Source organism: Esox lucius, chromosome 7 (assembly GCF_011004845.1).
Source record: "Esox lucius isolate fEsoLuc1 chromosome 7, fEsoLuc1.pri, whole genome shotgun sequence".
NCBI classification, from domain to species: Eukaryota; Metazoa; Chordata; class Actinopteri; order Esociformes; family Esocidae; genus Esox; species Esox lucius.
The window spans coordinates 50,181,596-50,197,244 of record NC_047575.1 but is presented as its reverse complement, the minus strand read 5'-3'; the positions used below and the strand labels follow the sequence as shown (position 1 = coordinate 50,197,244).

The following is a 15,649-nucleotide window of genomic DNA, read 5'->3' as shown; positions in this document are numbered from 1 at the left end:
CATCTGTAGATGCTCTATAATCATCAAAAAACTGTCAGCGAACCATCTGTAGATGCTCTATAATCATCAACATACTGTCACCAAACCATCTGTTGATGCTCTATAAACATCAATAAACTGTCACCAAACCATCTTTTGATGCTCTATAATCATCAACAAACTTATTGAATGGTCACACCCTTTATGCACATCTCCAGTCTCATATTATAGAGACTGTTCTGTCCAGCCTAGATGGACCCAAACCAGGAAACGCTCTACTTGGTGGCTGGCACCAGATGCTGAATGGCAATGACTGAGTCCTGTTCCTGCAAGACAGTGAGTCCATGTCTATGTGATATTTCTCATCATACACTCGTAATTATTTGACCACATAACAAATTCAGACTGTATTTGTTACGGGTGGTGTGAAGGTTGTAATCTCAGACTGAATTTGTTACGGGTGGTGTGAAGGTTGTAATCTCAGACTGTATTTGTTACGGGTGGTGTGAAGGTTGTAATCTCAGACTGTATTTGTTACGGGTGGTGTGAAGGTTCTAATCTCAGACTGTATTTGTTACGGGTGGTGTGAAGGTTGTAATCTCAGACTGTATTTGTTACGGGTGGTGTGAAGGTTGTAATCTCAGACTGTATTTGTTACGGGTGATGTGAAGGTTGTAATCTCAGACTGTATTTGTTACGGGTGGTGTGAAGGTTGTAATCTCAGACTGTATTTGTTACGGGTGGTGTGAAGGTTGTAATCTCAGACTGTATTTGTTATGGGTGGTGTGAAGGTTGTAATCTCAGACTGTATTTGTTACGGGTGGTGTGAAGGTTGTAATCTCAGACTATTGGTTACGGGTGGTGTGAAGGTTGTAATCTCAGACTGTATTTGTTACGGGTGGTGTGAAGGTTCTAATCTCAGACTGTATTTGTTACGGGTGGTGTGAAGGTTGTAATCTCAGACTATTTGTTACGGGTGGTGTGAAGGTTGTAATCTCAGACTGTATTTGTTACGGGTGATGTGAAGGTTCTAATCTCAGACTGTATTTGTTATGGGTGGTGTGAAGGTTGTAATCTCAGACTATTTGTTACGGGTGGTGTGAAGGTTGTAATCTCAGACTGTATTTATTACGGGTGGTGTGAAGGTTGTAATCTCAGACTGTACCCATTAAGACTAGCAGTGTCTCCAACCCTTATTCACCTTAACTTGGATCATATTATGGGATGTTCTGTCAGAAGGTAAAGCATGTACAGTGTTATGCAGCCTAAAATGGATTTGATAGATTTTTGGGTTCAGACCACAAATTCAAATATCCTGGTACACTCATAAACCTGGTTAAATAGATTGGTCAATGATGCGGACATTGCTGATAAAAAGTTATCATGTTTAAAAGATATGATAGGATAAAGGAGGAGGAGTAGCAAGCTATGCTAAATCAAACTGTATAGTATCCCAAGCAACAAATGTCTCTGTAGCTCTGCAAATGAAAATGTTATCCATGTCTCTGTTGTGGTTCTTTTACAGAATCTAAATCATCACTGGTTAACCCCAACCTCTGATTAACTAAAGAGCTTTTGTGTTGATTTTAATTTGACATAACTGATATTAATAGCAAGTCGGATTAATGTAGGAAATCCTGTTAACTCTTCAGTGAATGATCAGGGCTTGGTCAAACGCTAGGAAGATTGACTTGGTATCTGATTGGCAGATTTTCAGCCTACTTGATGAACTGCATCAAGTAAAAAGGCCAAATCAAGTTTTGATCCATCTAGACTTTGAATTAACGGAAATGCACTGAAGCGAGCTAATTCCACAGCTTACCTTCCAAAGCAAATTCAGTAAGACTTTTGCATCATTAGATTAGAAATGCATTTTACCAACATTTTATCCCAGCAGGCTTTATATTCAATAGAAATAATATGTTGATAGACCATCTACAATTATCTCAGGTATCCTACCAAAGGTCTGGAAGGTGGGCTACATAATCCCCTCTCACAGAGGTGGTGACCCCGCAGCCCAAAATAATGACATAATAAATACTGGCCTATTTCTAAACTCTCTTCCTAAAATCTTAGAATCTCTGGTAAATATGCAGTTAAGATTATTTTTTAACAAACATTTTTTTTCATTGTCCACAAGTCGGTCTTTAAGTCTTCTCTACCTCACATTTACAATCATTTTCAAGATCCTTTTAAATGGATTTAATAGGTGCCTCCAGGGCAATTGAAAAGGATCTTAGAGGAATATTATCATGAAAAATGTGTTTGTCGTTTGACTGTGTAGTCTGTTGTTTGTGTCTGTGTTCCCTGTACTTTGTACTCCATGTTATAGTGATGTAGAGTGGATGTATCTGATGACTATAGGCAGCAGCTCATCTGTAAAATTGTCTTTTGGCCTCTGCATGACTGCTAAAATCAAGGTTAAATTAAGGTAATAGGCTGCCAGCTTCCCCTTATAGAAGTCCTTTGTGACACCAGGACAAGGAAGCATGCAGGAAAGATCATTGCCGACGACCATCATGTTCAGTATCCCTGTTTCAGTGATCTTCCCTTTGAAAAGAAGGGTAGGCTGTACTTGTCACTCATTATCAAAACATGCCATTGGAAAAGCTTTTTTTCCCCTCAATGTCCAGGTCTAAACTCTCAGAGGAAAACCCTCCTCAGTCTACTTACAAACCCAGGGGACTGAGTTATACATTTTGGCAGTTACAGCACCAAATGTAATGGCCAAGTGAAGGGTTGGATATTGCTGTCTGTCAGTGATCCCAAAGCACATTTACTGAGCTTTAACAATTTTGACACAAATGTGCCAATGAACTGTGGAATCTTATGTACAATCAAAAACTCTGTTTTCATATTATATTTATTTGTTTGTGATAATCTAATACCCAAAACGGGTGAATGTCAGCCATCTAGCATCACTTCCAAAAACTCTGTTTTCATATTATATTGATTTGTTCGTGATAATCTAATACCCAAAACGGGTGAATGTCAGCCATCTAGCATCACTTCCAAAAACTCTGAGTTCTGACATGTAGACATTTATGACAGTTTTGTTTATCAGTGGACTGAAATACTTTTTTAAAGTTTATTTGGGGATGTGAAGAAATACACAAGACATCAAGACATATTTTTTATTTTTTATTATTCATTTGAAAAACGGTATTATCATTCTACATTGCTTTTAAAACAAAAATATTACATTTGAACGTGGGAAAATGTATAGACTGTGTCTTTGTGTGAGGGATGTAAGTTTCACTTCTGGGCATTTCTAGAAATAGAAGTTGGGGAAATGTCATAATTGGTACAGAGTGTCGGTTGCAGTAATATACTCGGTTCCTGGGACTTGCATGGCTGTTATTTGGGGAAGAGCAGGAAGCCATTAAACACAATATTTTTCTCCTTCTTGTCATTCCTAACGCTGTCCTGCTGCTTGTCTTTAAACGGCTCCAGCCAGACCTGGTAAAATGAATACATCTGGTTACATCAACCTACCTGATAATATAAACAAACAAGGTAATATCAACACACTTGGTAATATCAGGTATTTGTAATCCAATTGGTTACATCGGATTCAAACACTATCCCGCCACCCAACCTTCACTACACAATGGGCCTAGCTAACTAGTTAGCAGTATAATGTGTTGTTGTTCTTGCCACCACACCAGCAATTATTTACTAATTTCATTCACAAGTTACGGCGAAACAATGTTCGCTCTTTAAAAAGCCACAAAGGATCAGGCAGGAAAAACACCTTGATCGGCTTTCAAGCCCAATCCCTCGAATATCTCATCAGACCATGAGGAGGCTAGCAAGTCAGACCATGAGGAGGCTAGCAAGTCAGACCATGAGGAGGCTAGCAAGTCAGACCATGAGGAGGCTAAGAAGTCAGACCATGAGGAGGCTAAGAAGTCAGACCATGAGGAGGCTAAGAAGTCAGACCATGAGGAGGCTAAGAAGTCAGACCATGAGGAGGCTAAGAAGTCAGACCATGAGGAGACAAGCAAGTAAAACCATGAGGAGGCTAAGAAGTCAGACCATGAGGAGACTAGCAAGTCAGATCATAAGAGGAGGCCAGCGGGCCAGTGTTAATGTTGAACGCTGTGTAGGATCTAGTATGTAGGATCTAGGCTTTAGCATGTAGGATCTTGTATGTAGGCTCTAGGCTGTATTATTTATGATCTAGTATGTAGGATCTAGCCTGTAGTATGTAGGCTCTAGGCTGTAGTATGTAGGATCTTGTATAAGCTCTTGCCTGTAGTATGTAGGATCTAGTATGTAGGCTCTAGGCTCTAGTATGTATGATCTAGTATGCCAGCAACACATTTCAAAAAAGCTTTGACAGAGGCACCATAAGACTGGAAAAGTTGTGTATTGCTAAAAAACTAAACCTGGTGAAATATCACACAACTAATTATGTCAATTGGCAACAGGTCAGTAACATGATTGGGTATTAAAAGATAATTCCAGTGATGATGGGTCTGTCAAAAGTGAGGATAAGGAGGGGTTCACCACTCTGTGAAAGACTGCATAGGCAAATAATGCAAAACTTTAAGAATAATGTATCACAACGTAAAATTGCTAAGAATTTGGGGATCTCATCATTTATGGTACCTAATATCATTAAAAGATTCAGAGAATCTTTTAATCTCATACTGGCTGAGAACCAGTATGGGATGGCCGTTATCTTTGGACACACTGCATTAAAAACCGACACACGATTCTGTAGTGGAAATCACTGCATGGGCCCAGGAACCCTTCTGAAAACCACTGTCTGTATACACAGTATGTTGCTGCATCCACAAATACAAGTTAAAACTTCCACCTCTTAAAAGCGCACAGTTCGAAAGCTATGGTCCCTGGTCACCATGGTCCCTGTCCTTGTTCATCTGGTCATGCTTCTGACCTGGATTATATTTTATAGACTCTGGACATAAAACCACATGCATTTATTAATTGCTACAATTTGTACTCTTAAAGTGTTCACCCGACACAGCCTGAAAAGGACTGTTCACCCCTTCAATCCTGGTCCCTCTCTTGGTTTCTTCCTAGTTTTTAGCCATATACATCGATATTGATGTTGCTTGCTCCTTGGGGTTTCAGGATGAGTGTTTTGAAAAAGCATTTTGTGAAAAAGGCTTCATAAATAAATTTGGATCTTTTATGAATAGCCCCGGATCTCAAACGGACCAAAAAGAATAAAAAAGATAGCAGATCTATTCTGATTGTGCACTATGAGAATGTAGACTTGTAGGCCGCTAGCGTGTCCATCAACATTTTATGCATACAGTCAAAACCCTGTACTTTCTGTCCTGGGTGGGTGGGCTAAGCCCTGAATGTATTGTGGTCCTAGCGACGCCTCAGGATTGATTGACCTATGCTGCCATCCAGATGACGTCTTGTTCCGGGAAGGCATTGCTTATTTCAGTGGGGTAATGCCAAACCACATTCTGCATGTATCACAACAGCATGGCTCCGTAGTAAAAGAGTATGGGTGTAAAACTGGCCTGGCTGCAGTCCAGACCTGTAGATGGTCACCCTCTGAAAATATTTGGAGCATTATGAAATGAAAAATATGACAAAGGAGACTCTGAATTGTTGAGTAGTTGAAATCCTACATCAAGCAAGAATGGGACAACTTTCCACTTTCAGAACTACATTAATTGGTCACCTCTGTTCCCAAATAACAACAACAACAACTTTTTTGAAATGTGTTGCTGGAACTGTACTTGTCTCTGCGTGATGTGTTGACAGAAAGAGATGAACACCAACCTACTCTGTCCTAGCAGGGGTCTGGGCAGCTGTTCAATAACACTTTTAGAGGCAACTAAGGCTTTTGGAAACAGCTCAGAGATCTATTTCTTCAGGGACTTTCTGCAACATCTATTTCTTGTGGGCAGGACTTTCTGCAACATCTGAGGCAGTAGCTTAAACCTCTGGACCACAGCAAAGCTTAGCTCCTACAGAGGTTTAACACTGGTAATCAGAGGATGTTGTGTGGTGTTTGGATTAGTATAGAGGATGCTGTGTGGTGATTAATTAGAATGGTGGATAATGTGTGGTGATTGATTGATATGGATGATGCTGTGTGTTGTTTTGATTAGTATAAAGGATGTTGTGTGGTGACTGATTAGTATTGAGGAGGCTGTATAGTGATTGATTAGTATTAAAAATGCTGTGTGGTGATTGGTTACAATTGAGGATGACTAACCTTATGGCCTTTTGATAGGTCCAACACCACCCCTCCTGACAGAACCTACATGGCAGGAGTTAACAATGAAAAGATTCCACACCAGATTCAAATTCATTCTCACAACGTGATCCATAGAATAATACTTTGGGGTAATGACTGATGGTATACATTTGACATCTACATCTAAAAGCTTAATTTAAAAACAATTTGTCTAAGTTTTCATATTATCTTTAACCAGGCCTTCTAAAACCCTAGTGGGTCCCACTTTAAATTACATTAAGCTTATTGTCATTATGCAGTACAGCATGTGGTTCTAGATGTTTTGTTACATATTTATGTAGTGCTTTTGGAAAGCATTATGAAGCATTTTTAACTTGGACATAATTTAAAATGAGACCTAGCCAAGTTTTTTCAAAGTAATTCTTTCAATGTTGTATGTTTAGTGGTGGTACATTCACCTAACCTGGTGTTATAGTAACACTATGTTGTCGACATAGTAACCTTAGCAGGTGTAATGGTAATGCTACCTTTTGTTGTCATAGTAATCCAACCTGGTGTTATAGTAACGTTACCTGTTGTTGTCTTAGTAACCCTACCTGGTGTTATAGAAACGTTACCTGTTGTCGTTAGGCAATGTACCTGGGTATTGGCTCTGGTGTTGTTGGGTATTGTACCTGTGTATTGTACCTGGGTATTGGCTCTGGTGTTGTTATGTATTATACCAGAATATTGGCTCTGATGTTGTTATGTATTGTACCTGGGTATTGACTCTGGTGTTGTTATGTATTGTACCTGGGTATTGGCTCTGGTGTTGTTGGGTATTGTACCTGGGTATTGTACCTGGGTATTGGCTCTGGTGTTGTTAGGTTTTGTACCTGGGTATTGGCTCTGGTGTTGTTGGGTATTGTACCTGTGTATTGTACCTGGGTATTGACTCTGGTGTTGTTATGTATTGTACCTGGGTATTGGCTCTAGTGTTGTGATAGGTACTGTACCTGGATATTGCTCCTAATGTTGTAGTCACAGAAACCCAGCTTCCTGTCTCCCAGAGTGTCACTCCTCAGATACAGGCACATGCTCACCTGCAGAAACAAAGTTTGACAATCTAGAAAAGGGAAAGAGACATCTGTCTGTCTCTGTGTAGCACCTGTCAGTCTATCTATTTGTGAGTGACTTGTCTGTCTCTGTGTACCACCTGCTTATGTGTATAACCTGCCTCCCGGTGTACCACCTGTCTGCCTCCCGGTGTACCACCTGTCTGCCTCCCGGTGTACCACCTGTCTGCCTCCCGGTGTGCAACCTGTCTCTTTTTGTCTCACTGCCTGTTTGCCTACATACCACCTGTCTGTCTCTTTACATCCCACCTGTCTGTCTGTGTATCACCTGTCTGTGTACCACCCATCTGTCTTTGTGTTACAGAGAGACAGACAGGTGGTCTGTCTGTGTACCACCAGTTTGTCTCTCTGTCTACCACATGTCTCTCTGTGTTCCACCTGTCTGTCTGTATACCTTAGTCTCTGAATGGAAGACAAAGTAATAAACTCCAGGTGTGCTGCAGGTGAAGATTCCAGAGGCCAGATAAATCAGACTGCTGCTGGTGATGGCTTTGTTGTAGGTCAGAGGTCGGTTCCAGGAGGGGTAGGAGGTGTCATTCCGGCTCACGGAGAAGGCTGCTCGGTGTTGCAGGGACGGGATCCTGCCCTTCCCGGACGGTCCGGCACGTCCGCGAGGGCCTGGGGGCCCTTCTGGTCCCAGATCCCCTGCTAGGCCTTTAGGGCCCATGTCGCCTGGAAACCCCCGGCTACCCTTTGCCCCTTTCTGGATGTGGGGCAACCCTGCTACCAGCTGCAGTGCTGAGAGAGAAGAGGGCAGAGACTGGGGTTTACTAAAAACGATCCCCTATACAGTATATCATAAAAGTGAGTAAACCTCCTGAGTATATATTTTCATGTGATAACACTGAAGAAATGACACTTTGCTACAATGTAAAGTAGTGAGTGTACAGCTTGTATAACAGTGTAAATTAGCTTTCCCCTCAAAATAACTCAACACACATCTATTAATGTATAAACTGCTGGCAACAAAAGTGAGTACACCCCTAAGTGAAAATGTCCATATTGGGCCGAATTAGCCATTTTCCCTCCACGGTGTCATGTGACTCGTTAGTGTTACAAGGTCTCAGGTGTGAATGGGGAGCAGGTGTGTTAAATTTGGTGACATCGCTTTCACACTCCCTCATACTGGTCACTGGAAGTTCAGCATGGCACCTCATGGCAAAGAACTCTCTGAGGATCTGAAAAAAAGAATTGTTGCTCTACATAAAGATGGCCTAGGCTATAAGAAGACTGCCAAGACCCGGAAATTGATCTGCAACACGGTGGCCAAGACCATACAGTGGTTTAACAGGACAGGTTCCACTCAGAATAGGCCTTGCAATGGTCGACCAAAGAAGTTGTGTGCACGTGCTCAGCGTCATATCCAGAGGTTGTCTTTGTGAAATATACGTATGTGCTGAGTGCTGCCAGCATTGCTGCAGAGGTTGAAGGGGTGGGGGGTCAGCCTGTCAGTGCTCAGACCATATGCCACACACTGCATCAAATTGGTCTGCATGGCTGTCGTCCCAGAAGGAAGACTCTTCTAAGGATGATGCACAAGAAAGCCGAAAATAGTTTGCGAAAGACAAGCAGACTAAGGACATGGATTACTGGAAACATGTCCATTGGTCTGATGAGACCAAGATAAACTTATTTGGTTTAAATGGTGTCAAGCGTGTGGCTGCATCCAGGTGAAGAGTACAAAGACAAGTGTGTCTTGCCTACAGTCAAGCATGGTGGTGGGAGTGTCATGGTCTGGGGCTGCATGAGTGCTGCCGGCACTGGGGAGCTACAGTTCATTGAACTCCATGCCCAAGGCACTGCTGGAAAATAACGGCCACACCAAAAATTGACACTTTGGGCCCTATTTGGACATTTTCACTTAGGGGTGTACTCACTTTTGTTGCCAGCGGTTTAGACATTAATGGCTGTGTGTTGTGTTATTTTGAAGGGACAGCAAATTTACACTGTTATACAAGCTGTACACTCATTTATTCAGTGTTGTCAATTGAACAGATATAAGCAAATATTTACAAAAATGTGAGGGGTGTTCTCACTTTTGTGAGATAATGTATCTCTCTCCTACAGACAATGATTCCCTATATCTCCCATCTACAGACAATGATCCCCTATATCTCCCTTCTACAGAAAATGATCCCCTATATCTCCCTTCTACAGAAAATGATCCCCTATATCTCCCCTCTACAGACAATGATCCCCTATATCTCCCTTCTACAGAAAATGATCCCCTATATCTCCCCTCTACAGACAATGATCCCCTATATCTCCCTTCTACAGACAATGATCCCCTATATCTCCCTTCTCAGACAATGATCCCCTATATCTCCCTTCTAAGGACAATGATCCCCTATACCTCTCTTCTACAAAGACAGTGTTCCAATTTCTCCCTTCTACAGTCAGGGATCCTATCTCTTCTTTCTAACCATACAGAGATATTATCTCTCCCTTCTTAGGACTTTTTAGATTACAAGAGAGAATAAAATGCTAGATAGCCTTGTCTTAGTTTGCATAATGATTTCCATAGCATTTAAATTTATTGCATGTTTGAGACATACCACGCAGGATTGTGGCTGTCAATCATGGGAAAATCTAACAATGTGTGTGGTGTTCCGAATTGTCTTCACACTTGTAACATTTCAGGAGGATGATGCATGCTACCTCAAGAGATGGCGTCTTGAGTCATTGAAATCTGCAAGTTTACACAAAATCTCGGAAGATTTCACGTAATAATAAAAAGCACTTACATACTTTGTCATCTAGCCTACATTATTATCCTCCACAGTGCATACAGTCCATTTCATCATCATCCACTCAGGGCCTGCCCTCTTCTCTCATCCCTCTGTTACCTGGTTCTCCTTTCTCTCCCTTCGCTCCTGGTCGTCCATCCCGGCCGGGTGTTCCCGCTGCTCCCTTCTCTCCATCTTGGGCCCGGCAGACATCCTGGCACCGCCCCAAGGAGAGCAGCACCGCCACAATCAGCACTGACAGGGAAGGTGAGGACAACCTGGAGAAGCCTGGAATCATTGTATGGAAACCTGGGATAACACAACAGGAGAGGTATGACATCACAGCCGAAGTATGACATCACAGCAGAGGTATGACATCACAGCAGAGGTATGACACCAAAGATCTGGAAAGATGACTAGCACATTGGTTTTACAATTGTTTTCTGTAAATGCTTATAGTATTTTATCACTCATGTCATATATATCGAAGCATATCTCATATCTCATTGGAGCGCACATTGCAATATTTAAAATACAATTGGAAGTTGTTGGACATTTAGGTTGAATTCATTAAAACAAATTTTTCAACAACCCCACAAATTTCATGTTGACAAACCGTAGTTTTGGCAAGTCGGTTTGGGCATCTACTGTGCACGACGCAAGTAACTTTTCAAACAATTATTTACAGACAGATTATTTCACTTATAATTGATTATATCTCAATTCCAATGGATCAGAAGTTTACATACACTAAGTTGACTGTGACTTTAAATAGCTTGGACAATTCCAGAAAATTATGTCATGGCTTTAGATGCTTCTGTCATGGTACGGTGAGCAGCAGCGCCACCGTGCCATACATTCTCAGTTTCCAACACATATGAACACATCCCGGACTGTCACATGTCTTCAATCATTCACACCAGGTGCCAATTGATATCGTTTGTATGTGTTTAAATGTTTCCCCTCTGCTCCACACATTGTGGATCATTGTTATTGTCGTGTTTGCTGTATTGGAGTTGCCATCAGAGCTCAGACCTCAATCCTATAGACAATTTGTGGGCAGAACTGAAAAAGCGTGTGTGAGCAAGGAAGTCTACAAACGTGACTCAGTTATACAGGTTCTGTCAGAAAGAACGGGCCAAAATTCACCCAACATATTGTGGAAAGCTTGTGGAAGGCTAACCAAAATGTTTGTCCCAACAAATTTAAACCAAACACTAATTGAATGTATGCCAACTGCTGACCCATCGGGAATGTGATGCAAGAAATGAAATCTGAAATAAATCAGATTGATTTCAGCATACCTCCCAAGTGACCCTAGGAGCTATATTGTCTGGGGCTATATGCCCCTGGTAGGGTCTCCCAAGGCAAACAGGTCCTAGGCGACGGGTCAGACTAAGAGCGGTTCAAAACCCTTTAATGATGAGTTACATTTCGAGCACCGTGACGTCGCCCGGTATGGCGCAGCCGGGGCCCCACCCTGGAGCCAGGCCCGGGGTTGGGGCTCGTATGCGAGTGCCTGGTGGCCGGGCCTTTCCCCATGGGGCCCAGCCGGGCTCAGCCCAAAGGAGCGACGTGGGGCCGCCTTCCCGTGGGCTCACCACCCACAGGAGGGACCATAAGGGGTCGGTGCGGAGAGGATCGGGCGGCAGTCGAAGGCAGGGGCCTCGACAACCCGATCCCTGGACACGGAAACTAGCTCTAGGGACGTGGAACGTCACCTCGCTGGCGGGGAAGGAGCCTGAGATGGTGCGTGAGGTTGAGAGGTTCCGACTAGAGGTAGTCAGGATCACCTCTACGCACGGCTTGGGCTCTGGAACCACACTCCTTGAGAGAGGATGGACTCTTCACCACTCTGGAGTTGCCCATGGTGAGAGGCGGCGGGCTGGTGTGGGTTTGCTTATAGCTCCCCAGCTCTGCCGCCATGTGTTGGAGTTTACCCCGGTGAACGAGAGGGTCGTTTCCCTGCGCCTACGGGTTGGGGATAGGTCTCTCACTGTTGTTTGTGCCTACAGGCCGAACGGCAGTGCAGAGTACCCGACCTTCTTGGAGTCTCTGGGAGGGGTGCTGGAAAGTGCTCCGACTGGGGACTCTATCGTTCTACTGAGGGACTTCAACGCCCACGTGGGCAACGACAGTGACACCTGGAGGGCCGTGATTGGGAGGAACGGCCCCCCTGATCTGAACCCGAGCGGTGTTCAGTTATTGGATTTCTGTGCTAGTCACAGTTTGTCCATAACGAACACCATGTTCAAGCATAAGGGTGTTCATCAGTGCATGTGGCACCAGGACACCCTAGGCCGCAGGTCGATGATCGACTTTGTTGTCGTTTCATCTGACCTGCAGCCGTATGTCTTGGACACTCGGGTGAAGAGAAGGGCGGAGCTGTCAACTGATCACCACCTGGTGGTGAGTTGGATCCAATGGTGGGGGAGGAAGCTGGACACACTCGGCAGGCCCAAGCGTATTGTAAGGGTCTGCTGGGAACGTCTGGCCGAGTCTCTTGTCAGAGAGATCTTTAACTCCCACCTCCGGCAGAACTGGGGATGTCATCGGGCGGTGGAAGGAGTACTTCGAGGATCTCCTCAATCCCGCCGTCACGTCTTCCATTGAGGAAGCAGAGGATGAGGGCTCAGAGGTGGACTCGTCCATCACCCGGGCTGAAGTCACAGAGGTGGTCAAGAAACTCCTCGGTGGCAAGGCACCGGGGGTGGATGAGTTCCGCCCTGAGTACCTCAAGTCTCTGGATGTTGTGGGGCTGTCTTGGTTGACACGCCTGTGTCAACTTATTAAGCCCTCTTCTCAAATCTGTAACCATGTTGTCACTAATCAAGCCTTCTTCTCTCCTCTGCAACCATGTTGTCACTAATCAAGCCTTCTTCTCTCCTCTGTAACCATGTTGTCACTAATCAAGCCCGATTCTCTCCTCTGTAACCATGTTGTCACTAATCAAGCCTTCTTCTCTCCTCTGTAACCATGTTGTCACTAATCAAGCCCGATTCTCTCCTCTGTAACCACGTTGTCACTAATCCAGCCTTCTTCTCTCCTCTGTAACCATGTTGTCACTAATCAAGCCTTCTTCTCTCCTCTGTAACCATGTTGTCACTAATCAAGCCTTCTTCTCCCCTCTGTAACCATGTTGTAACTAATCAAGCCTTCTTCTTTCCTCTGTAACCATGTTGCCTCTTCTCTCCTCTGTAACCATGTTGTAACTAATCAAGCCCTCTTCTCCCCTCTGTAACCATGTTGTAACTAATCAAGCCCTCTTCTCTCCTCTATAACCATGTTGTAACTAATCAAGCCCTCTTCTCTCCTCTGTAAACATGTTGTAACTAATCAAGCCCTCTTCTCTCCTCTGTAACCATGTTGTAACTAATCAAGCCCTCTTCTCCCCTCTGTAACCATGTTGTAACTAATCAAGCCTTCTTCTCTCCTCTGTAACCATGTTGTCACTAATCAAGCCCGATTCTCTCCTCTGTAACCATGTTGTAACTAATCAAGCCCTCTTCTCTCCTCTGTAACCATGTTGTAACTAATCAAGCCCTCTTCTCTCCTCTATAACCATGTTGTAACTAATCAAGCCCTCTTCTCTCCTCTGTAACCATGTTGTAACTAATCAAGCCCTCTTCTCCCCTCTGTAACCATGGTGTAATTAATGAAGCCCTCTTCTCTCCTTTGCTTCTCATTTGAACACTGTAGGATCCATACATATACATATACATATATATACAGCTCCACCTTTTTCTTTCCTTTCCAAAAAAGTTTAAAAGGAAAGTTTTGATTGAGGAACTGAAGCGTTCAATTTGCAGTGGTCTCTTAATTTAAACCCTTTTGTTCCTCACCCAAAACTTTCCTTGTCCACTTTTTTAGAAAGGAAAGAAAAAGGTGCAGTGTTCTCTTAATTTTTTTATATGCTGTATATTTGCATAAAGATATCACTCACCAATGCTTTAATATTAGTTCAGTGTAGATCAGAGCACAGATCTGTTGTCGGTCCGTTCCTTCTATAAAAAAAAAATCATTCACCCAGTTTACACACACACACACACACACACACACACTGAAGCTGTCAAGTCATTAGTTTTATTTCCTCAAAGTGTCCTGACAGAAGTATTCCTGAACAACTTCCTCAAAAACATGTTAACATCATTATTCTGCTTCTGGAGTTGTTTCTGAGGAAGACATTTGACATGTTAACATTCTGCTTCAAGAGTTATCCATCCTCTTCTTCCTCAGAAACATGTTAACATATTGGACTTCAGGGGTTATCAAACCTCTTCTTCCTCAAAAACATGTTTTGAGTGTTTTTGAGGGTTTTTACAATGCAAAACTAGAGAGACACGTTGAAACCCAGGTTTCATTTACAAATGTGCTCTGAGTAATACAAGACTAAAACAAACAATTAAATACGAAATATGTACAATTTACATACAGTCTGACATTAACCTTCTCAATCAATTAAATCAAACGCATTTCACACTATATAAATATAGCACAATTGTTTTACATTTACACATGGACACCAAGGCATCCAAACAAAGCTCCAGCTGGATACTATTCCAGACATGACTTGCTTAATATGAGAAAGCAGAACTACAGTTGTGCTCATAAGTTTGCACACCCAGGCAGAAATTGTGAAATTCTGGCATTGATTTTGAAAATATGACTGATCATGCACATTTTTTTAATTTTATTTAAGGATAGTGATCATGTGAAGCCATTTATTATCACATAGTTGTTTGGCTCCTTTTCAAAATCATAATGATAACAGAAATCAACCCAAATGACCCTGATTAAAAGTTTACATACCCTTCAATATTTGGTATTGTTACAGAGTCACAAGGTGACACACATAGGTGAAAATGGCCATTAAAGGAGAATGTCCCACACCTGTGGCTTTTTAAATTGCAATTAGTGTCCGTCTATAAACAGTCAATTTGTTAGCTTTCACATGGATGAACTGACCAGGCTAGATACTGAGCCATGGGGAGCAGAAAATAACTGTCAAAAGGCCTGTGTAACAAGGTAATGGAACTTTAGGAGAAACTTTAGGAGAACTTCAGGAGAAACACAGGCTGCTATGGAAACAGACAGCGTGGTTGTTTCAAGGAGCACAATACGACGGTAATTGAACAAAAATTTGCAGCATGGTGCCACCATGCCACAAAAAAGCCTGCTTACAATATGCCCGACAACACCTTGACACACCTCACAGTTTCTGGCACACTGTCATTTGGAGTGACGAGACCAAAATAGAGCTTTATGGTCACAACCATAAGCTCTATGTTTGGAGAGGGGTCAAGAAGGCCTATAGTGAACAGAATACCATCCCCACTGTGAAGCATGGCGGTGGCTCACTGATGTTTTGGGGGTGTATGAACTCTAAAGGCACAGGGAATCTTGTGAAAACTGATGGCAAAATGAATGCAGCGTGTTATCAGAAAATACTGGCAGACAATTTGCATTCTTCTGCACGAAAGCTGCACATGGGATGCTCTTGGACTTTCCAGAATAACAATGACCCTAAGCACAAGGCCAAGTTGACCCTCCAGTGGTTACAGCAGAAAAAGGTGAAGGTTCTGCAGTGGCCATCACATTCTCCTGGCCTTAATATCTTTGAGACAATCTGGGAAGAT

At 42.8% G+C, this 15,649-nt stretch overlaps 1 protein-coding gene across 1 annotated transcript; it reads right to left on the bottom strand.

The window, feature by feature from the left end:
• Positions 1 to 3,099: 3,099 nt before the first annotated feature.
• c1qa (complement component 1, q subcomponent, A chain) lies at positions 3,100 to 14,062 on the bottom strand. Its single transcript, XM_010863696.3, has 6 exons — positions 13,957 to 14,062; positions 10,134 to 10,322; positions 7,682 to 8,025; positions 7,168 to 7,254; positions 6,191 to 6,235; positions 3,100 to 3,438 (listed from the first exon to the last, which is right to left on the bottom strand). The coding sequence occupies exons 2-6, from the start codon at positions 10,309 to 10,311 to the stop codon at positions 3,337 to 3,339; spliced, it is 756 nt and encodes a 251-aa protein (XP_010861998.1). The 5' UTR covers positions 10,312 to 10,322; positions 13,957 to 14,062; the 3' UTR covers positions 3,100 to 3,336.
• Positions 14,063 to 15,649: the final 1,587 nt, after the last annotated feature.

Coding starts and splice junctions, on each gene's coding strand:
- c1qa (XM_010863696.3), bottom strand. CDS start 10,311: ATGATTCCAGGCTTCTCCAGGTTGTCCTCACCTTCCCTGTCAGTGCTG. Junction 8,026..10,133: donor GGGAGAGAAAGGAGAACCAG/GTAACAGAGGGA, acceptor CTTCTCTCTCAG/CACTGCAGCTGGTAGCAGGG. Junction 3,439..6,190: donor ACCTATCAAAAGGCCATAAG/GTTAGTCATCCT, acceptor TCATTTTACCAG/GTCTGGCTGGAGCCGTTTAA.